This window comes from Pleurodeles waltl, chromosome 4_2 (assembly GCF_031143425.1).
Source record: "Pleurodeles waltl isolate 20211129_DDA chromosome 4_2, aPleWal1.hap1.20221129, whole genome shotgun sequence".
In the NCBI taxonomy this organism is placed as follows: domain Eukaryota; kingdom Metazoa; phylum Chordata; class Amphibia; order Caudata; family Salamandridae; genus Pleurodeles; species Pleurodeles waltl.
In genome coordinates, this window is record NC_090443.1 from 1027709824 (window position 1) to 1027732083 (window position 22260).

Consider the following 22260-nt stretch of genomic DNA (forward strand, 5'->3'; position numbering starts at 1 on the left):
CCTAAAAAAATATTCTTTTGCCTTTTGATGCAAGAGTACGTTTCCTTTGAGAGGTTCATGGGATGACAGATGAAGCACTCGAGCGAAAGCCACAAACACGTACAGACCCCAGAGCACTTTGGCCTGGTTCTTCAATTGCAGTTGGTGAGGGATGGTGGGGGACCTCCTCCAGTCGCTCTTGCCTCGCTTAGGCGGCCTGCTTCCTTCTCTTCAGTCCTGGACCTGAGATCACAACATCTCTTCATGGATCTCTGTGTCGCTCCAACAGAGTTGACAGGCGCCTCCATTGCTTGCCAAAGTGCTTGCTTCGGTGATTCAGGCAGTGTAAGGCATGATTTGCCCAACAATTCACCGTGGTGCCCAACAGACTCCTCTGTCAATTCTTCCAGTTCTTTTTCAGAAAATCCAAGTTTTGTTTTCTGGCCCCATCCTCCTTTTTGGTGTCCTTTCTTGACATTATTTTAATTTTGAAGGGTGGATGGCGCAAACTTTGGAAGATTTCAGTTGGATACGGATGAATACTCTCCAGTTTTCAACTGACCAACACTTCCCGAGTCAGAGGTCAACGGGCTATGCCAGAAAGCGGCTGATATACAATTTAGAAAACGGAAAAATGTGATAAAAAAATAAATAATGAATCGCAAAAAACACGCGAGTACCATTGCACATACAAAAAAAAAGCGATTCAGAAGTTGCGATTCGCAAAAAAAGTGCAATTTGGAAATGGCTAATCAGATGCTTCGTACATTTGGCCTACTGGTTACATCTACAGACCTCGTAGCAGGCCCCAGTGCGCATTCTTGATGGACTTTCAGTCCCAAGTTTATTCTCCTTGGTGCAGAGAGTCAAACCTTGCTTTCAGAGCAATCAGCGACGGCTGGGTCACAGTTATGTGCACATGTGATGCTGGCCTGCATTCTTTGTGGCAGGCGGAGATATGCTATCAGGGCTGTTTACACAGGATGGTGCTGAGACTGTAATCTGCGGACCTGAGAAAATAACCTTGCAGGGTTAAACAACTGAGCCTTGCAAACCAGGAGAAAGTGTCTGCGCCATTGGCACGTGCAGTGTAAGCTAAGGGCACAAGATAGGACATGGCATGAATGGACCAATGGAAGGATGCAGGGCCTAGCAAGCTTGCCACTGGGCCAATGAGGACAGCGGGCCCTTGCCACCAGGTTAGGTAGCTAAACACACCATTGGCAGGAGTTTAATGAGTCCCTCACACCTTGGGGCCGCGGGGCCACTGCACCAGCTGCACTTATGACAACCAATTCCTGGTAATACGCAGCACTACATCTCAAGGCTTCCAGGCACCTGCTGAAGAGCTGGACAAAGTTCAAGAGATAGCTGTTTACTGCCTCCTGCAGGGAGAGAGGCTCAGATGGAGGCGGGTCAGGGAGATGTGAGGCTATGAAGTCCTGCAATAAGCTTAGGCAGCCCTCGTTGTCGGACTGCGTTACCTGCCCCAGAGGGGTACTAGCAGGGCAGAGACCGAACTGCTTTGTATCTCTTGCAGCAGCACTAACATGTCTGCTTCCCCCTCTGACAGAACCATGGAGACTGAAAAAGGACTGTAGCGACCTCACTGTTTCACTGGCGACTCCTGAAGTCACCAAGGCCTCGGACGTGCTCGCACTGTCCCTGCATATCTGGGGTGTCCAGTGAGTGCCCAAGAGAGCCGAATTCATGCCAGATTTTCAGGATATCCAAGTGAGATGTATGTAAACAGAGTGAATTTAAATGGAGCGTATTTACCTAGTCTGTGAATCTCCTGAAAGTCTGGCCCAGATCCATCCTGCTGGACATGCAGACTTTACATATGTACTGAAGTCTGAGAGCAAAACAATGACAATGTCCCAGTGACAGAATAACAATTATGCTGAGAAGTGCTTTGCGCTTATAGTCATGCATGGATTTATGCAGTATTTGTAGAGCGTAAACCCAGCCTGAAGGCAGCGAAGAGTTGTCCAGGCTCAACGGCAAAGCCAGAGTCAATGAGTGACTGGAGGGGATGCTGTGCTCGGAGGCCAGAGATGGACCGTGTTGCAGATGGCCCTTCTTAGGAGAGTTCCCTGAATTGTTTTTGCTTTTTCCTGATTCTCCTTCCATGGCTTTACGTCGCTGGGCAGTTTCCCACTGTACTGCAGTGGTAAAGTCCGCGTGCCCTGCCGACACATGCTAGGAGGGGGCGCTTATGTGATTGGTTCAGGTACTGTACCCTGGAATGCCCTGTAAAAAAGGTAGACCACATACCCGGGGCCGGTACAGCCCTGGCTACTAGTGGGACATTGCACTGAGAGTGCCGCCCACTAGAACAGCCTGTGAAGCACGTATCGGGCCCGCCAATGCAGGCCTGTGCAGCTGCAGTTACGCTTGGGCTTAGGTTGGCACTACTAATTTCATGGGAGGTGGTAGAAAGGAGGCTGGGCAGGTACACAAGTGTCCCATGCCCAGTAGAGAAGAACCCCCACATGGATTCTCCCTACCTAGGGGGCTCAGCTCTTTTGCTGATTCCCTACCTGGTGGCCTTAGGGCCCTGGACCCTTTCCCCTGCCAACACAGTGTGGAAGTGGGTGCACCTTCTTACATACATGAGAAAGTGGCACTGGCCAGTGCTTGCGCACGTGCCCACCACCGCCACAAACGTGCTGGGACTGTCATGGCAGGCCTGGATGCGCACTTGCTGCTATGGCGTGTCTGAATATGTATCCAGCCTGTCATAACAGGACTGTGCATGCGCACTAGCACCAAGGGAGTCTTAAATATGTATCCAGCCTGTCATAGCTGGCATAGGAGTGAGCACTAGCACCTATGGTGCTTGAAACCTGTAACGTGCCTGACTTAGCAGGCTTGCGCGCGCGCACTTGCACCTTTGGTGCTTTGAAACATGTGATGAGCCTGCCAATGCAGGCTTGTATGTGCGCAAGGGCACGTATGCCTGGAGAGTGAAGAATGCCCATGTGTGTTTTTACTGCATAGGGGAGCTGCTCTGCCCATTGGAAGAAGTGTTCCAATTACTCCTACCAGCAACCGTGGATTGCAGCAGAGCACCCTCATGTTTACTATCATTGGATTCATCCTGACAAACCCCTTTCTATGGTAAAGGTGGTTTTGTCAATTGTCCTGGAGAAATGCCTCTTTTTGAAAGTGGGCATTTCTCTGCCCTAAAACACTTTGGGCCCGATTACAACTTTGGCAGGAGGTGGTTAATCCATCCCAAATGTGACAGATATCCCGCCCGCTATATTACGAGTTCCATAGGATATAATGGACTCGTAATACAGCAGGCGGGATATCCGTCACATTTGGGACAGATTAACCCCTTCTGTCAAAGTTGTAATCAGGCCCTTTGTGTGTCTTAGTTCGACTCGAGTCCACACTGGGTGAGTGGAGGAGCACATCTGTGCATTCCCCAGCGACAGCTATAAAACATGGGCACCGCTAAACTTGCATCACTGTTTGTGTAACCAAAATGTCTGGTGCGACTCACCACATTGCGCACCAGATGTTGTGCCTCAATCCAGGGAGGTACACCATGGGTAACTTTCCATGCGTGATCGTTTTAGTCTGGTGTGACTCAAGTCATCATGCCCTAGACGTTGTGCCTTCTACCAGGGAGGTGCGGATTTGGTAACTATCCGTATGTTGGAGTACAAGGTTGTGCCTTCTACCAGGGAGGTGCGGATTTGGTAACTATCCGTATGTTGGAGTACAAGGTTGTGCCTTCTACCAGGGAGGTGCGGATTTGGTAACCATCCGTATGTTGGAGCACAAGGCTGAGTGCCACAGCATGTGTCCCAGAGTGACCCTCCCTGGTGCTTGGCAGACCAAAGCTCTGTGCTGGAAGGCATGGTGCGGAGACCCCTGAGTGAACTCCCCGAATGGTGACCAGATTTCCATTTGTCGCTATCATCTCCCGTGCGTGAGGAGCGGGTAGTAGAAACTGGGTGGAGGAAGGTTTGGACCCAAGGTGGAGTCTGCGAGTGCAGTGATCACTAGCCTGCTCGATATCAGTGCACCGCATTAGGGTGCTTGGAGCGAGTAGAGCAAGTGTGTGTTATACTGGCCTGCCGCATATCCGCGGCACCACATAGTGGTGCGAGTGACCATCTGTGATGGACTGCACCGCGGGGCGGTGTGGCATACACGCTGTTTCTTGGTCTGAGGACTATCACGGTTGACATTGGGTTTTACGTGTGCAGCTGAACTATCTAAAAGTGCTGGTGTTCTCTGTACGTACACACTGCTGCTATAGTTGTGAGGCGCGGTGCATCCTAGAATCGTGTGACATTGAACTGGGGAAATCGTTAGAGTGGGTCTCGTGCACCGCATGAGGGTGCTGGGAGGCAAAGTATGATTTTTCTCACATGTACATATTGCTAATGTCGTTTTAACACAGATCGGCTTAATACGGCTATTGATATTTATAAATGTGATTTATGCCCAAATTTACATGCTGTGTTAATTATCGTGTGTGCTGAATACAAACTTTATTTACGTACACCTTGTGTGAAGTCTCTTTTGTGACACTCAGTGTATTTATTGTGTGGTAGTGCTGCGTCAATGCTTTACACGTTGCCCCTGTGGTAAGCCGGACTGCTCTGAGCCAAGCTACCCAAGAGTGAGTGCAGGTTATACAGTGAGTGTAATCACCAACTCCTTCCAGGAGTGGTAGGTTCTGGCTGGCTAAGGCTTCACCTCAGCCAACCAGAACCTGCCGCCTCCAACAGACCTTTACTGCGTTGTGACGTAGTGTTCTTTAAAGAGGTATCTTCAGACCTTTCCTAAACCAGAGAAGGGTTTGTAGTGGTCCTGCTGGAGGTGGCAGGGTGGCCAAAAGAATGATGGGTTGCAATGTTACCCTGAGCTAGTACCAGTGGTTAGACTTATTGCAATCATTCCTTCCATCACATTTTGTTTGTTTGACTTACACTAGGTGGCCAAGGGTATGCCCAGGTGTGGGTATGTTGCTCACTGTGCCACTGGAACAAAGCTACACCAGACTAAGAGCCCCAATCAGACCGAAACTGGTCCTGGATGCTTGTTTTCTGGCTCAGAGAAAACCTGGTGTGGCAGTTCAGGCTGTTCCAACTGGAGTAGGGTGAAGATTGATTTGCCTGTGGCTGGGGCCAATGGGCAAAAGAAAAATGGGTTGGAATGCTACCTGAGTGATGCCCAATGGGCAAGAGAACAATGGGTTGGAATGATACCGGAGTGATGCCCAATGGGCAAGAGAACAATGGGTTGGAATGCTACCTGAGTGATCAGCAGTGGTTAGACTTAATGCAAGCATCCGCTCTTCATTTTATGTTTGTTTTGTCAATTAATGTCATCTTGTTTTTTTTTTTTATATACATTTATTTATTTTGGTATTTATATAGATCAACAACAAACAGTCACATCTGAGAGGTCAAATACATGGTTCATGACCAAATACAAAATAAGTACCAATTGGAATCTTACAGCCAGCCACCCCATACGCACTGAGGAGGCTAGCAACGTCGGAAATCACAATTATTGTCCAAAAACACATCAATGCAACCCCTCAATGTATATAAGAAACAACATACAGACGACCGCCACAGCGGGAAGTGCATAGCAGAGAGAAGAAGAGACAGAAAGAGAGGAAAGAAAGAAAACAGAGTAGCAGAAATGAGAGAAGATAGAGAATGCAGAGTCATCAGAGCATCATACATACTAAACCAGTGATGAAAAAAGCGCAGAAGGGGGGGAAATAGCTATTACGCAAGTCCAGAGGACACCAAGATCGTGAAGTCAACGGCTGACAGGTCTCTAAAAAGGAGCACAGAGGGGCCAATATATCTCGAGGCCGTGACCCTTTCCGGCATTAGGTCCCAGTAGATCATCAATTGGTCTTGACAATACGAAGCATCCTGCAACTATTCCGAACAGCAGGGAGTCCGCGGCCTCCTTCAACACAACGCAACCCTATGCTTTGCCAGCAACAATCCGCTCAGTCTCTTCTGCGCAGCGGGAGTCTCAATGCCATCTTGTTGAGCGGTGCTGGTGCCCTCCCTCTAATAGTACAGAAACTCTGCTGGGCCATACTGCTGCTGTTCCATTAAAAGTGCAGAGAAGGACTGGTACTGCCATGTTAAAAGCACCAAGCCCTGTTCAGAAGTGCAGGTTGTTAATGGCCCAGTGAAGATACAGCAGTCCTGCTGAGAAGTGTTGTTAATGCCCCAGTGAAGATACAGGAGTCCTGCTGAGAAGTACCGTTAAGGCCCCAGTGAAGATACACGGACATGAATTGCTGTTACTCCCACATTGAAAGTACAGCAGTCCTGCTGAAAGTGGGAGGCACAGTCTCACTTATGATGTACCCTAGTATTAATCCAGTAAAATAGAGCAACCTTGCTAAAACATGCTAGTACTGCCCTATTTAAAGTAAATCTACCCTGGTGATGGCTGATTCTGTAATATTAAAAAACAAAGCAGTCCTGCTGAGACATGCTGCTGGTGCACTCCCATGAAAAGTATCCAAGTCCTGCTGAGACATGCTGCTGGTGCACTCCTATGAAAAGTATCCAAGTCCTGCTGAGACATGCTGCTCCACTCCAAGTAGAGTAGCTAAGCCCTCAAGAGGTGCTAGGCCACTACAAGTACCGCAGCCACGTGAAGAAGTGCTGGTGCACTCCCATGAAAAGTATCCACGTCCTGCTGAGACATGCTGCTGGAGCTCTCCTATGAATATTATCCAATTCCTGCTGAGACTTGCTGCTGGGGCACTCCCATGAAAAGTATCCAAGTCCTGCTAAGACATGCTGCTGGTGCACTCACATGAACATTATCCAATTCCTGCTGAGACATGCTGCTGGGGCACTCCCATGAAAAGTATCCAAGTCCTGCTTAGACATGCTGCTCCACTCCAAGTAGAGTAGCTAAGCCCTAAAGAGGTGCTAGACCACTAGAAGTACCGCAGCCACATGAAGAAGTGCTGGTGCACTCCCATGAAAAGTATCCAAGTCCTGCTGAGACATGCTGCTGGTGCTCTCCCATGAAAAGTATCCACGTCCTCCTGAGACATGCTGCTGGAGCTCTCCCATTAAAAGTATCCAAGTCCTGCTGAGACATGCTGCTGGTGCACTCCCATGAAAAGTATCCAAGTCCTGCTGAGACATGCTGCTGGATCACTCCCATGAAAAGTATCCAAGTCCTGCTGAGACATGCTGCTGGTGCACTCCCATGAAAAGTATCCAAGTCCTGCTGAGACATGCTGCTCCACTCCAAATAGAGTAGCTAAGCCCTCAAGAGGTGCTAGACCACTACAAGTACCGCAGCCACGTGAAGAAGTGCTGGTGCACTCCCATGAAAAGTATCCAGGTCCTGCTGAGACATGCTGCTGGTGCTCTCCCATGAAAAGTATCCACGTCCTGCTGAGACATGCTGCTGGAGCTCTCCCATGAAAAGTATCCAAGTCCTGCTGAGACATGCTGCTGGTGCACTCCCATGAAAAGTATCCAAGTCCTGCTGAGACATGCTGCTGGTGCACTCCCATGAAAAGTATCCAAGTCCTGCTGAGACATGCTGCTGGTGCACTCCCATGAAAAGTATCCAAGTCCTGCTCAGACATGCTGCTGGTGCTCTCCCTGTAAAAGTATCCAAGTCCTGCTGAGACATGCTGCTGGTGCACTCCCATGAAAAGTATCCAAGTCCTGCTGAGACATGCTGCTGGTGCACTCCCATGAAAATTATCCAAGTCCTCCTTAGACATGCTGGTCCACTCCAAGTAGAATACCTAAGCACTCAAGAGGAGCTGGCCCATTACAAGTACAGCAGCCACATGAAGAAGTGCTGGTGCACTCCCATGAAAAGTATCCAAGTCCTGCTGAGACATGCTGCTGGTGCTCTCCCATGAAAAGTATCCACGTCCTGCTGAGACATGCTGCTGGTGCACTCCCATTAAAAGTATCCAAGTCCTGCTGAGACATGCTGCTGGTGCACTCCCATGAAAAGTATCCAAGTCCTGCTGAGACATGCTGCTTCACTCCAAGTAGAGTAGCTAAGCCCTCAAGAGGTGCTAGACCACTACAAGTACCGCAGCCACGTGAAGAAGTGCTGGTGCAATCCCATGAAAAGTATCCAAGTCCTGCTGAGACATGCTGCTGGTGCTCTCCCATGAAAAGTATCCACGTCCTGCTGAGACATGCTGCTGGAGCTCTCCCATTAAAAGTATCCAAGTCCTGCTAAGACATGCTGCTGGTGCACTCCCATGAAAAGTATCCAAGCCCTGCTGAGACATGCTGCTGGTGCACTCCCATAAAAAGTATCCAAGTCCTGCTGAGACATGCTGCTGGTGCACTCCCATGAAAAGTATCCAAGTCCTGCTGAGACATGCTGCTGGTGCTCTCCCTGTAAAAGTATCCAAGTCCTGCTGAGACATGCTGCTGGTGCACTCCCATGAAAAGTATCCAAGTCCTGATGAGACATGCTGCTGGTGCACTCCCATGAAAAGTATCCAAGTCCTGCTGAGACATGCTTCTCCACTCCAAGTAGAGTAGCTAAGCCCTCAAGAGGTGCTAGACCACTACAAGTACCGCAGCCACATGAAGAAGTGCTGGTGCACTCCCATGAAAAGTATCCAAGTCCTGCTGAGACATGCTGCTGGTGCTCTCCCATGAAAAGTATCCACGTCCTGCTGAGACATGCTGCTGGAGCTCTCCCATTAAAAGTATCCACGTCCTGCTGAGACATGCTGCTGGAGCTCTCCCATTAAAAGTATCCAAGTCCTGCTGAGACATGCTGCTGGTGCACTCCCATGAAAAGTATCCAAGTCCTGCTGAGACATGCTGCTGGTGCACTCCCATGAAAAGTATCCAAGTCCTGCTGAGACATGCTGCTGGTGCACTCCCATGAAAAGTATCCAAGTCCTGCTGAGACATGCTGCTGGTGCTCTCCCTGTAAAAGTATCCAAGTCCTGCTGAGACATGCTGCTGGTGCACTCCCATGAAAAGTATCCAAGTCCTGCTGAGACATGCTGCTGGTGCACTCCCATGAAAAGTATCCAAGTCCTGCTGAGACATGCTGCTCCACTCCAAGTAGAGTAGCTAAGCCCTCAAGAGGTGCTAGACCACTACAAGTACCGCAGCCACGTGAAGAAGTGCTGGTGCACTCCCATGAAAAGTATCCAAGTCCTGCTGAGACATGCTGCTGGTGCACTCCCATGAAAAGTATCCACGTCCTGCTGAGACATGCTGCTGGTGCTCTCCCATGAAAAGTATCCACGTCCTGCTGAGACATGCTGCTCCACTCCAAGTAGAGTAGCTAAGCCCTCAAGAGGTGCTAGACCACTACAAGTACCGCAGCCACGTGAAGAAGTGCTGGAGCTCTCCCATGAAAAGTATCCAAGTCCTGCTGAGACATGCTGCTGGTGCACTCCCATGAAAAGTATCCAAGTCCTGCCGAGACATGCTGCTGGTGCACTCCCATGAAAAGTATCCAAGTCCTGCTGAGACATGCTGCTGGTGCACTCCCATGAAAAGTATCCAAGTCCTGCTCAGACATGCTGCTGGTGCTCTCCCTGTAAAAGTATCCAAGTCCTGCTGAGACATGCTGCTGGTGCACTCCCATGAAAAGTATCCAAGTCCTGCTGAGACATGCTGCCGGTGCACTCCCATGAAAATTATCCAAGTCCTCCTTAGACATGCTGGTCCACTCCAAGTAGAATACCTAAGCACTCAAGAGGAGCTGGCCCATTACAATTACAGCAGCCACATGAAGAAGTGGTGGTGCACTCCCATGAAAAGTATCCACGTCCTGCTGAGACATGCTGCTGGAGATCTCCCATTAAAAGTAACCAATTCCTGCTGAGACATGCTGCTGGGGCACTCCCATGAAAAGTATCCAAGCCCTGCTGAGACATGCTGCTGGTGCACTCCGATGAAAAGTATCCAAGTCCTGCTGAGACATGCTGCTGGTGCACTCCCATGAAAATTATCCAAGTCCTGCTGAGACATGCTGCTGGTGCTCTCCCATGAAAAGTATCCAAGTCCAGCTCAGACATGCTGGTGCACTCCAATTAACAGTACATAGGCACTCAAGAGGTGCTTGCCCATTAAAGGTATAGCAGCCTTGTGCATCAGTACTGGTACTGTCATTTGAATACTAAAAAACACCCTTTTGAGAGGCATCCATGCTTTTTAATTTCACTTGGGGTTTCCAGGAGCCCGGCGCATGGGGCCTCAAAGGCAATGCAAGGTTAAATACAACAGGAAACAGAGGTAGAGAATATTTTTCCAATTCACATGACAAAGAAGGAGTGTACATGTTAAGAAGAGAAAAAAAAACTATAGTAAATTACAGGGAGCGGAACAGCAGCTGTGGAACCTGACTGGAGGGCCACACCCTCACTGTCAACAGTGTGAGGGCAAAAGCTTTATGCGATTACAGATGAGAGATGCCTCTCGCTCTGGAGAGATTTCATATGCTGGGAGCAAATACCCAGTGCCCACGGTGAGGGAACTGGAGAGTCCTGGGGCAGAGCATGGGGAAGATTATGTCAGGGTGCAGTGTGCCTTAAAATCCACTTCCTCAAGCTGTCTGACCTGTTAAAGGGCACATTTTCCCCACTTATTCATCAACTCAAGGAGGCTCTTAAAAGATGGGTCCCTATGTATCTATCTTGCTCGGGCCGTATCTAAGCAATCAGAATGGCAGTCCTTCCACGGTTTCATACCCGTCTCAGGGGCTCCCAATTGGGGTGGACAATGGACTCTATACAAGTCACAACTTGGTGACCAAATTCATTAGGCAAAATCGTAGAGCCTGACTCCCCTATAAAGTATTGCACTTGCCGAGAGAGGCGGGAGCGTTGGCTCTTTCGGATATATTTGGGACTTGCTGTGGAAACCTAAAGCAGACGGACCCTCTAATGCAGTGGTTCCTAACCTGTGGTCCGGGGACTTCTGCGGGTCCGCGAAGCCTCCTCAGGGGGTTCCGCGACTGCTTAGAAAATTCAAAAATATTATCAGATTACATCCCCAGCTTTCAGTAATGACTCAGTGAGGGGGTCCCCGGATTCCAATAATTATTTAGTGGGGGTCCCCGGGTTCCAGTAATGATAAAATGGGGGGGACATAGACGTCAAAAGGTTGGGAACCACTGCTCTAATGCACATTAGCATGCCTACGACAATGGTCCTAAAGTCTGGGATGCGCTGAATCATGCCGCACCATGGACAAAATGTCCCTCCCCACTCACCCCGATCCACTTTAATCCTGCCTCACCCCCAACCCGCGCTAAATCCTGGGCCTTTCGATCCCTGGAGGGAGGGAGTATGCTCCACTGTTTCTGACCTATTTCATGGGTGGGATATTCTTACCTTTGAAAACTGTCAATTAAATGTTGGCCTCTCCACTACTAAGAGGTACCACTAAATGAAGTTGAAGCACTGGGTCCTCCACCCGGGTGGAAGAGATGCTGCAATAGGAGACCTATCCCCAATTGAAAAATGTGTAAAACATGCCAAGGGGGCCATTTAATTTCTTTATTCCCTTTTAAGTGATACATTCTCAAAGATCAGGCCACGGCGCATGCATCTCTGGTCCACTATGTTAGGAGAAGAGGCCCCCGAAGAAAAACGGTGGAAATTATGGTGAGACATACGAAGTTTTAACCGCACTTTGGGGATGAGGGACGCCGACTACAGCTGTACGACTGGTATCTCTATCCCATGAAACACAAAAAAAACTTTCACAACACAACCAACTTTTGCTGAAGAGGGCGCGGGTTGCTTGGGGACTTCTGCCATATATGGTGGGACTGTCCTATCATTCACCCAGTTTGGTCAGAAATCTTAGCACAAATTAAAGACATTCTAGGTTACCTAGTCCCCTTTACTATGGGGTTCACCCTGTTGTGGCTGCATGATACACCCCTTAAGCGCCAGACCTCAAGTGACCGCGCCATCCTTTGGCTCTGCTTAGGAGTGGCTAAAATGACATTGGCAGCCTCACTGAACAAAACAATGCCTCCCTTGATTGCGCAATGGCATGCCCGACTGTGGTAAGTCTAGACCATGGAAAGAATGGCTGACATACTACTGGTTAACTTCAAAAACTTTGAATATGTCTGGGGTCCTCTAGTGAATTTGTTGTCTATCGGACTTCCACGCGGCTTGTCCTACGCGAACACTAGCGCCTCATCTTTTGCAAATATAACTCCATACAAACTCGCTGACGGGCCTATATCGACATGAGGTCTTCGGGGGGTGGAGGGGGTGATTCCCTGGTGGGGCGTGAGGTTTTACTGTTGGGCATCGAGATGCTTTGAGTAAGATGAAGCATTAGATTACAACAACGGATGCCTGTACACAAATGCAAATGTTTGTCTTAATAGCGCTCTCTTGTATAAGACTGAGGGTCCTGATGCTGTTTACTGCTGCTGTGAAATCTTGATATGATCTGTAAAAACCCCAATAAAGAAAATTTGACTAAAATCCACTTCCTCCAGCAGGGACCTAGAGCTGCACAATGACTCAAGAGCGCAGAACCTCAACCCCTGAGCTGTTCAGTGCCTAGCGGGAGAGTGTGTGAGGGTTCTATGAAGCACACAGGATGTTTTCTGAATCATCTTTTATCACAAGATAGCCACGGTAAGGTGGCGAGCACACGGGTGATGTAGGGTGATGAGGACAGAGATGATGTAAGGTGAATAGGACAGAGATGATGTGGGATGATGAGGACAGAGGTGATGTAGGGTGAGGAGGACAGATGTAGGTGAGGGTGATTGATGTCAGACCAATGTAAGCCAAAGAAGGACAGGGAAGAGACGGCTGTCGGCATCCCACATCTTTGAATCACTGCATGGGTCTTGCAGAAGGTCAAAATTTAAAGTGGAGATGTTATGCTCACGCATGCAACAGGGGCTCTTGAGAAGAGTTTGAAGATATGTAGCAGACGCCATTACCAGGACATGTCTACTTCACAGCACTGCTTTAGAAAGTCAGAAGTCTAGTCTCTTGGGCTTCACCCTCCACGTGGAGCAGATCTTACACCTATTGGGATTCAGAAACATCCCAACGATCAGTCCTGGAAATCTTAGGGAATCTTATAACTCAAGGCCTGCTCCTACCGCAGGTTATTTGCAAATGTAGGTTTTCCATTTAGTGGAAACCAGCATGAGTAAGTGAGGAGGAAATGCGCATGTCCACATTTTTTACCCGATTCTCAGAAAAAAGCTGTGCCTCTGCACCAGTGAGCGATACTACCTCTGGAGGCTGGAGAGATGCGCTTCAACACCGATGGCTCCTCGAGATCCTGATCAAGGCCCTGGATCTATCTAGAAACACTGAACCAAGCACCAAGGCACCAGAGCGCTGTACAAGAGCCGGGTGTCTCGAAAGGAGGGGGCTTGCGCTTGTAGTAGATCAGAGCACCTTGGAAGCTTCCCGCAGGGAGCTGGTAACAACTGAAAATATGAAAAAAGATTAAAAGATATAGATGAAGCTTGCAGGCCTCCCTCCTGGAGCCTGAAGACCTCCCTTGATGGCAGTCATGCACCCCACCCTTCATGTTTGTGGACTGGTGCTGCAGACCAGGGACAGGGGTGAAGTGTCCACATGTACTTCTCAACCAAAGACTTACGATGAAGAAACGACTACTGATGATGAATGAAGACGCTTATAGTCTGGTTAAGATCTTGGCAGATGAGTTACAATGGTGATGGATATCCCGTCCGCTAAAATATTAACCTCATTATACCCTATGGGATTTATATTTCAGGGAACGGGCTATCCATCACCGTTGTGACAGAGAAGCTCGTCTGCCAAGATCCCAATCAGGGACTAAACCTAGGTAGATGTTTTACACAGGGTGACCGAAGCTACCAAGCACCAAAGCTGGCTTCATGCCCCTTGTCCAGATAATTATTTTCTGTTCTGTGCATTTGGAGCAAGAGACTGGCCTAAGCAGAGGCCATTCTGCCCCGGGCCTTTCATATCCATTCGACCGGTTGCAATAATAAACCTTCCAGTGCCATTTTAACTGTCCAGGCTTCAAGGGCCCAGGAACACATCTTCCTAGTTGCTGGGTACAAGATGGTAGTTTGGTGATGTCATCAGCGACATCACCCAGGTATTCCTCCCTGCTATCACCCTCGTATGACTGCCATTCAGATTCAAGCACAAGATGTGTGAGGGAAAACTGCATCTTTGTGGTTTGCCTTGAGCACATTTCACCAGGTGGAAAACTGCCCAGAAGGGTGGATTTCCCATGGAAATCAGAGGTACAAACACCACCACTGAGACTCCAGAGCAGGGGTCTCCAACCTTTTGCCTGATTGGAGCTACTTTTGATCAATAAGTATCACCCTGATCTACTACTGAATATTTTCACTTTTACAATGTGACTAGGCCTGGATGAAATTTAAATTACACCTGTGTAATTGATGTACATTTTGGGAATTTCACACTATGCTTGTTACAGCATTACAAATGACAGTAATACGCCACATCACATAATTCCAACTTCCTGGATTGCTGGTTAAATGCAAACAGCTAGACACAATCAACTGCTGTTTATGGTAGCTGCATTTCTTGCGCTTTGGTCAAATTGTGTCCTTGCATCAAAAACTGACATACTTGCGCATGTTACACTGAATATAGCGCCAAATGATGGATTCACATTTCAGTAGTTATTCAGTGTTTTATGTAGAAATGCAAATTAAGCAGTTTCTGCACATCTCTAAAGATGACCATGTCAGATAAGATTCCAGTCCCGATTCAAGTTCCCACATAGGATTACCGATAATGACCACCCCCTGCAGCTCCGCACGAAAGCAAATCTCCTGCTCCATATGTCATTCTTTCACGGCCAAGTGTCACTTTAAACAGCATGATTGACACAACAAGGCATGCAACATGACCAATCTCTATCCACCTTTAATAGACGGCGGGGGAAGACGCGTGGTCATTTTGCAGGCCATCCCTCTGCAGTGGGCTGTCGCAGTGTGCGTGCTTGTGTGGAGGCCTGCCATTGGTCTGGCTGCGACTCCTGGGGTCTGAAAAGGAGTATTGCTGTCTTCTTCAGTGTGTCCAGACCCTCGCTCTGACCTACTGCGCGGGGCTTCCACAAGTTACAGGCGAGCTACCAGTCGCTCCCAAGCTTGTGGTTGGAGACCCCTGCTTCAAAGCTCGCACTGGTCCTCTGCTGGTTCATAGCATCTTCACAGCCTGGGATCACACTGATCCTGGTTAGTAACGATAAAGACACGTTTCTGCATGTGCTTGAGTTGGGAGGTCTGCCCCCCACCCAGGGGTTAGTTCATTCATTTATAGCGGGTTTTCTGTACTGCACACATGCCAAGGTGACGTCAGAGTGCATGACATCTGAGGCAATTATGAGTGGATACACCGCAAAGATTCAACAGGAATAAGGCACATTATTTAGAAGCAATGAAACACGCTCTATACAGTTACAATCTAGACGTCACATGACCCCTTTAAATAGTTAAAAATAATAAAATCAGAACAATTTCAGATGAATAGTCCTCATCACTGTTATTATTATATGAATATATTTAAGACTATATATATGCAGATGTACAGAGTGTGATATGCTGTTTATTTCCAGTGTTAAGTGTGGGGAGGGGCCTTGACTCATTAGAGGTGAAGGCTTTAGAGGGTCACTGTGCCCCTCCCCGCTGTCCTCAATGGCAATAAATAGCTTATCACTCTAACATGGTATTTTTCATGTGTATATATTTTCATGAAAATATATTTAACCCGAACCAGGATGCAAGGGGTTAACTTTGTGTAGTAAGTTAAATTCACACTTGAGAGGCCCAGTGGCCAGTGCTTAATTTGAGACAGTGGTTTCCAGTGCTCAGCACCTGCACTTAATTGTCAATACTGGCACTTATGACAGCTGCCACATGGTGGCGCTGTTTGATTGATTTAGAGATGAGTGGAACAACAGTAGTTTTATCATTCAAAACACATTAAAAACAACTAATATGTACCACCCAATGCATTCCTATAGCTGTGGGGGGCTCGGTAGCCTGAACTGCCACACATGTAGGCATGTGATGGTTGGTAGTTGTGTTGGTATTGTCACTGGCGGCACTGGGTGGTGCAGCTGCTGTGGCACCCTGACAAGGGCCCTGACATATTTCTTTTCTTTTTTTTTTTTACACAAATTAAGCACTGTCTGTGGCTATTAGCAGAGTTGCTTCCAAGTGTTAAGTCATTGTAATACAGAACCGGCGAGGCAATAGACAGTGTACGTCTTGTGACAGTTTTACTCTACAATGATGATAATAAACTGGAATTTGACCTTTACGCTGTATTGAGAAGTGTGTGAATAGGAATTTATTAGTACAATTGCTCTAAATTACATGTTAATTGGCCACAGCTCTTTCCACTTCTATGGCATGTTATCAGTATCCTGCTAGGAACTTCCTCATATACTCAGCACTCTACAAATGTGTGTTTTACTCAACAGTTGTTACTTATATTTCAACAAATTTGGAAATAACAGGCAACATCCAGCGCAGCAACACGTTTCGGTCCTAGCTTGGACCTTCATCTGACTCTGGAGTAAAACCCATCCACAACATTGTTGGTGCGCTCTTCCTTATCGGCAAGTGTAATTTATTTCTATTAATATAAAATGTTTTCTATCAATTAATCATAATTGTGTGTGTATATTAGAAGTTGGAGTGCTATTCTGCTCAGAGTGCGAGTCCCAGGAATGAAATGTTTAAATTGTGACAATGCATTTTTTGGGAGTGCGTACATTAGAGTTTAACACACTGTGGCAGACCTATTGCTAGGGGATGCACATCCCACAAGGAGCTGTATGCTAGAAGCTGTCCCAGCGCACAATCACTGAGCTATCAGCAACCACCACCTTGCAGCAAAGTAGGCAGCGCGTTCCCTGAAGTGGGCCCCTAGGCGCACAGCGCCCTTATCACTGCTTTACTGAGTGTTTGTCGCTTAGGAGGTGTGTACTTTCTGTTCTCTTTAGTCACTGTCTTGCCTGTTTGTATCTAAACCAGTTATTCTAGAGTTCCCCAGACTATCTACCTCTGTCATGGTCCAACAGAGAAAACTTTGACAACTATCAGTTTAAACTTCCCTCTGAGGGAAGGAGGTGGGACCTCAAACATGTACAGCCATCCTTTAACTGGACACCTGCCTGGTCACAGCTCAGGAAAGCAAAAGAGGAGACAGCGTCTCTGCCTGGTGTGCGGCCAGCACAGGTTGGAAAATGTTTCTTGTTGGTTAAATAATAAGGCACCTATGGTGCTGTGGTGCATGAGCTTGCATGGAGTACTTGAGAGGCCCTGGGGCACCAGCCTAGCCAGGCCTGGGGTGTCTTTATTCAAATATATCAAGACACTTATTAAGGTGCATTGTCTGGGCAGACATGCCATTGTTTACAGATGTGAACTGGGAGTGCTTTGTCTAGGTAGGCATATCTTTTACAAGTGTAACCTGGGGGTGCTGTAGCCGAGCAGAGGGGGCCTTCTAGCACATGTGAACTTGAGGTGCTGTGTCTGCGCAAAAGTGCCCTATTGCACATGTGAAATGGGGGTGCTGTGCCTCGAGAGAGGTGCCCTTATGGCAGATGTGAAATGAGGGTGCTGTGTCTGGGCAAAGGTGCATTTTTGCAGATTTAAAGTTAGGGTGCTGTGTCTGGGTACAGGTGGCCTTACGACACATGTAAACTTGGGGTGCTGTGTCTGGGTGGAGGTGTCCTAACAGCAGATGTGACCTGGGGGTGTTGCATCTGGGCAGAGGTGCCTTTTTGTAGATTTAAAGTTAGGGTGCAGTGTCTGGGTAGAGGTGCCCTTAAGGCACATGTGAACTTGGGGTGCTGTATCTGGGTAAAAGTGCCTTATTGCAGAGGTGAACTTGGGGTGCTGTGTCTGGGTAGAGGTGTCCTCATGGCAAATGTGAACTGGGGGTTCTGTGTCGGGGTATTGCAGACGTGAACCGGGGGTGCTGTGTCTCGCTAGAGATGCCCTTATGGCTAATGTGAACTGGGGGTGCTGCGTCTGTGTAGAGGTGCCTTTCTGCAGATTTACAGTTAGGGTGATCTGTCTGGGTGAAGGTTTCCTAATGGCAGATGTGAACTGGGGGTGCTGTGTCTGCCTAGAAGTGCCCTTATGGCACATGTGAACTTGAGGTGCTGTGTCTGGGTAGATGTGCCTTATTGCAGATATGAACTGGGGTGCGGTGTCTGTGTAGAGGTGCCCCTGTGGCACATGTGAACTTGGGGTGCTGTGTCTGGGTAGATGTGCCTTATTGCAGATATGAACTGGGGTGCGGTGTCTGTGTAGAGGTGCCCCTGTGGCACATGTGAACTTGGGGTGCTGTGTCTGGGTAGATGTGCCTTATTGCAGATATGACCTGGGGTGCTGTGTCTGGGTAGATGTGCCCTTGTGGCACATGTGAACTTGGGGTGCTGTGTCTGGGTAGATGTGCCTTATTGCAGATATGACCTGGGGTGCTGTGTCTGTGTAGAGGTGCCCCTGTGGCACATGTGAACTTGGGGTGCTGTGTCTGTGTAGAGGTGCCCTTGTGGCACATGTGAACTTGGGGTGCTGTGTCTGGGTATAGGTGTCCTCATGGTAAATGTGAACTTGAGGTGCTGTGTCTGGGTAGATGTGCCTTATTGCAGATATGACATGGGGTGCTGTGTCTGTGTAGAGGTGCCCCTGTGGCACATGTGAACATGAGGTGCTGTGTCTGGGTAGAGGTGTCCTCATGGTAAATGTGAACTTGAGGTGCTGTGTCTGGGTAGATGTGCCTTATTGCAGATATGACCTGGGGTGCTGTGTCTGCAAGGGGGTTCTTTTTACAGATTTACAATAAGGGTGCAGTGTCTGCCTAGAAGTGCCCCATGTGAACTTGAGGTGCTGTGTCTGGGTAGATGTGCCTTATTGCAGATATGAACTGGGGTGCGGTGTCTGTGTAGAGGTGCCCTTGTGGCACATGTGAACTTGAGGTGCTGTGTCTGGGTAGATGTGCCTTATTGCAGATATGAACTGGGGTGCTGTGTCTGTGTAGAAGTGCCCTTGTGGCACATGTGAACTTGGGGTGCTGTGTCTGGGTAGATGTGCCTTATTGCAGATATGAGCTGGGGTGCGGTGTCTGTGTAGAGGTGCCCTTGTGGCACATGTGAACTTGGGATGCTATGTCTGGGTAGATGTGCCTTATTGCAGATATGACCTGGGGTGCGGTGTCTGTGTAGAGGTGCCCTTGTGGCACATGTGAACTTGGGATGCTATGTTGGGTTCAGGTACCCTCTCTATAGATGTAAACTAAGGTTCTGTGTCTGGGTAAATGAGCCTTTTTGCATATTTAAAGTTAGGGTGCTGTGTCTGGGTAGAGGTACCCTTCCAGCAGAGGTGCCCTTATGGCACCTGTGAACTTGTGGTGCTGTATCTTAATGGCAGATGTGAACAGGGGGTGTTGTGTCTGTGCAGAGGTCCCCTTATGGCACCCTTTAACCTGGGGTGCAGTGGTGGGATCAGGTGACCTCTCTGTAGATGTAAACTAGGGGTGCTGTGTTGAGTAGAGTGCACCAGTGGATCCGTACCTGGTACTTGAGTCGACTCTGTTTCTCGCCTTCTTCAGACTCCTCCTTGCCCAGGCCAAGGTTCGCTTTACGGTCAAAGTGCAGGGTGCCAAAGCGTGGGGTACCCATGCCCCCCGACTCACTCCTTTCCTCCACAGATAGCTCGAAGGCATCATCAATGCTGAACTCTGGTCGTACTTTCGCAGACATCAGTGGGAGGGTAGAGGGACACTGGTGGAGAGTGCGAAAGGAAGGTTCACCCCTAAATCTCAAGGCACTACCCTCTTAGTCAACCTAACTAAAGAAGAAAGACTACTCTAGACAATTTAACTAGAAAAGAAAGACTAGCTGGAGGAATCTACTTGGAGCAGAGTCACAGATGAACCTACCAAAACAACACATATCCTCCTGAGGAATCCCATTGGAGAAGAAAGAGTGCACTGGGGAATTTCGCTACAGAAGACAGACTTCCCAGGGGTGTCACCCCAGAGACTTTCCTGATGAGTCTAGCCAGAGAATAAAGGAACCCCACAACAGGAGAAAGGGTATCCTTAGTAGCCTACTAATAAATTAAAGACACCCCTTAAAACTACCCTGCTAAGAAATGTGCTCCCTGAAATTCTGAGAAAACAGACCTCCCAGATAAACCTCACCAGAGAAGAAAGACTCTCCTGAGGAATCTCGCTGCAGAAGACAGACTACCCAGAGGTGTCACCTGGATGGGACTCTCCTGAGAAATCTACCCAGAGAATATTCTACCGGAAGGAACCCTACCACAGGAGGAAAAGGTAACTTTGGCAACCTACTAATTGAATAAAGACAACCCTTAAAACGTCCCTGCTAAGAAATGTGGTCCTTGAAATTCTAAGAAACTTCCCGGATAAAGCTCACTAGGGAAGAAAAGCTCTCCTGGAGGATACAGTGAGAGACTCCCTGAGGATATAAACCCAAAGAAAAAAAGACTCCAATGAGGTATCTGCCCATATAAGAAAGACCCTTCAAAAAAGCCTTAATAAAGAAGAACGACTACACAGGGGAATCCCATAGGAAGCATGAGAGGCCTCTGAGAAATCCCACTACAGAAGAAAGCCTAGACTGAAGACCCCAACTGAGGTTTCTATGCAGAGAAAAAATGCCTCCCTGGACTCTACCTAGTGAGAAGGACTCCCTATGGAATCTACTTACAGGAAAAAGCTCCCTGAAGAATATACCTACTGGAAAAAGTTCCCTGGAGAATCTACCTACAGGAAAAAGCTCCCTGAAGAATCTACCTACAGGAAAAAGTTCCCTGAAGAATCTACCTACAGATTAAAAAAAAGCTCCCTGAAGAATCTACCTACAGGAAAAGCTCCCTGAAGAATTACCTACAGGAAAAAGTTACCTGAAGAATCTACCTACAGATAAAAAAAAGCTCCCCGAAGAATAAACACAGAGAAAAAGGATCCCTACGAAATCTACCCCCAGAAAAAGGCTTCCTGTGGGATCTCGATAGAAAAAGACACCCTCCCTGGGTAATCCAGTAATGAGGACACCCCCTGATGCTACCCCTAACAGGTGGGGTTCTCCTGTAGAGATCACCCTGAAAAGATGCACCCCTGCCCCAACTCTCACCCTCCTGAGCCAAGAGGGAGCCCCATCTCCACCCTGGGTTATGGTGGCGGCTCTTCAGCGGGGGGTCCTGTCTGCCCAGAGTCCGGGGCAGCCAATCAGGAGAGGCCAAGGAGCGTCGGGCTGGGGTGGAAGGGTTGGAGCCTGCGCTTCGAGTTCCTCGGGGGTGTCCGCCTTCACCTGGGGTTCAGCGGGGGTGCTCGCTTCCTCCGTCCCCCCTCTTTCCTTCTTTAGTTATTTTTTCTTCTCTTGTAACTTTGTTGCCTCTGCTGAGCCCACTTCCTCCTCCTCTTCTTCACCCTTCTCCAGGAAACAAGCACAACAGCTTGACAAAAGAAGCCCGGAGCTTGGGGTGGGTGGGGCAGGCCCGCCCCGGACCGCCCTGGGCCAGGCGGAAGCATCGCACCCTCTCTGCCCCATCTGAGCTCCACAGATGCCAGCCCGGCTTAGTTTACTCCTATAGCGCGCAGACTGCGGCCAGAGCCGCTTCTAAGCGCGCGGGTGAGTACAAAGTTAGCCGAACTTCCAACATGACGCTATATGCTGACATCTGTGATCCGCACGGACCTGGGCCGGTCAGACGTTCATCTGCCGAGCGTCGACCGACTGGCAATAAATTCGGGAAATAATAGCAGCAATTTTATGTATAGCGCTAAAAAAATCGGTGTTATAAACTCCGCGTACAAACAAGTGATTCCACTGTGATGAACGTGATAAAATGAGTACTGTTGATTTAGTTCTCAAGTTTCCCAAATCCACGTGTCAATAACTCATGTAGTCATGGTTACAGTTGCAGTCTGGGACTTGTAGTCAAGATTTTATGATGGGCATCGCGACTACAAATCCCAGGGTGCAACGAAATAAAATATGAACTGAATGCCATCAGCAGGATTGGCTTCTCACACTGCCCCCTTGTGGAAAATGAACAGCTCACCCACACCTGCTTTCACTGTCACTCTGGTACCTGCAGTTTTGGTTTCCTTATTATAAAATCAGTTTTTAATGTACCAGAATGCAAATTAGAAACCCAGTTTATGGCAGCTACTCACGCCTGCCAACCTGGGAGATCTGTCTGCCTCATGATTCATAGAAATGACAGAATATT

At 48.4% G+C, this 22260-nt stretch overlaps 1 protein-coding gene across 1 annotated transcript in view; it reads right to left on the reverse strand.

The window, feature by feature from the left end:
• Window positions 1-21475, reverse strand: part of TMEM134 (transmembrane protein 134) — a 75283-nt gene extending 53808 nt beyond the window's left edge. The window contains exon 1 of the mRNA XM_069232920.1: window positions 19569-21475. Coding sequence (XP_069089021.1) covers window positions 19569-19757 — 189 coding nt within the window. The 5' untranslated portion in view covers window positions 19758-21475. The remainder of the gene's footprint in view (window positions 1-19568) is intronic.
• Window positions 21476-22260: the final 785 nt, after the last annotated feature.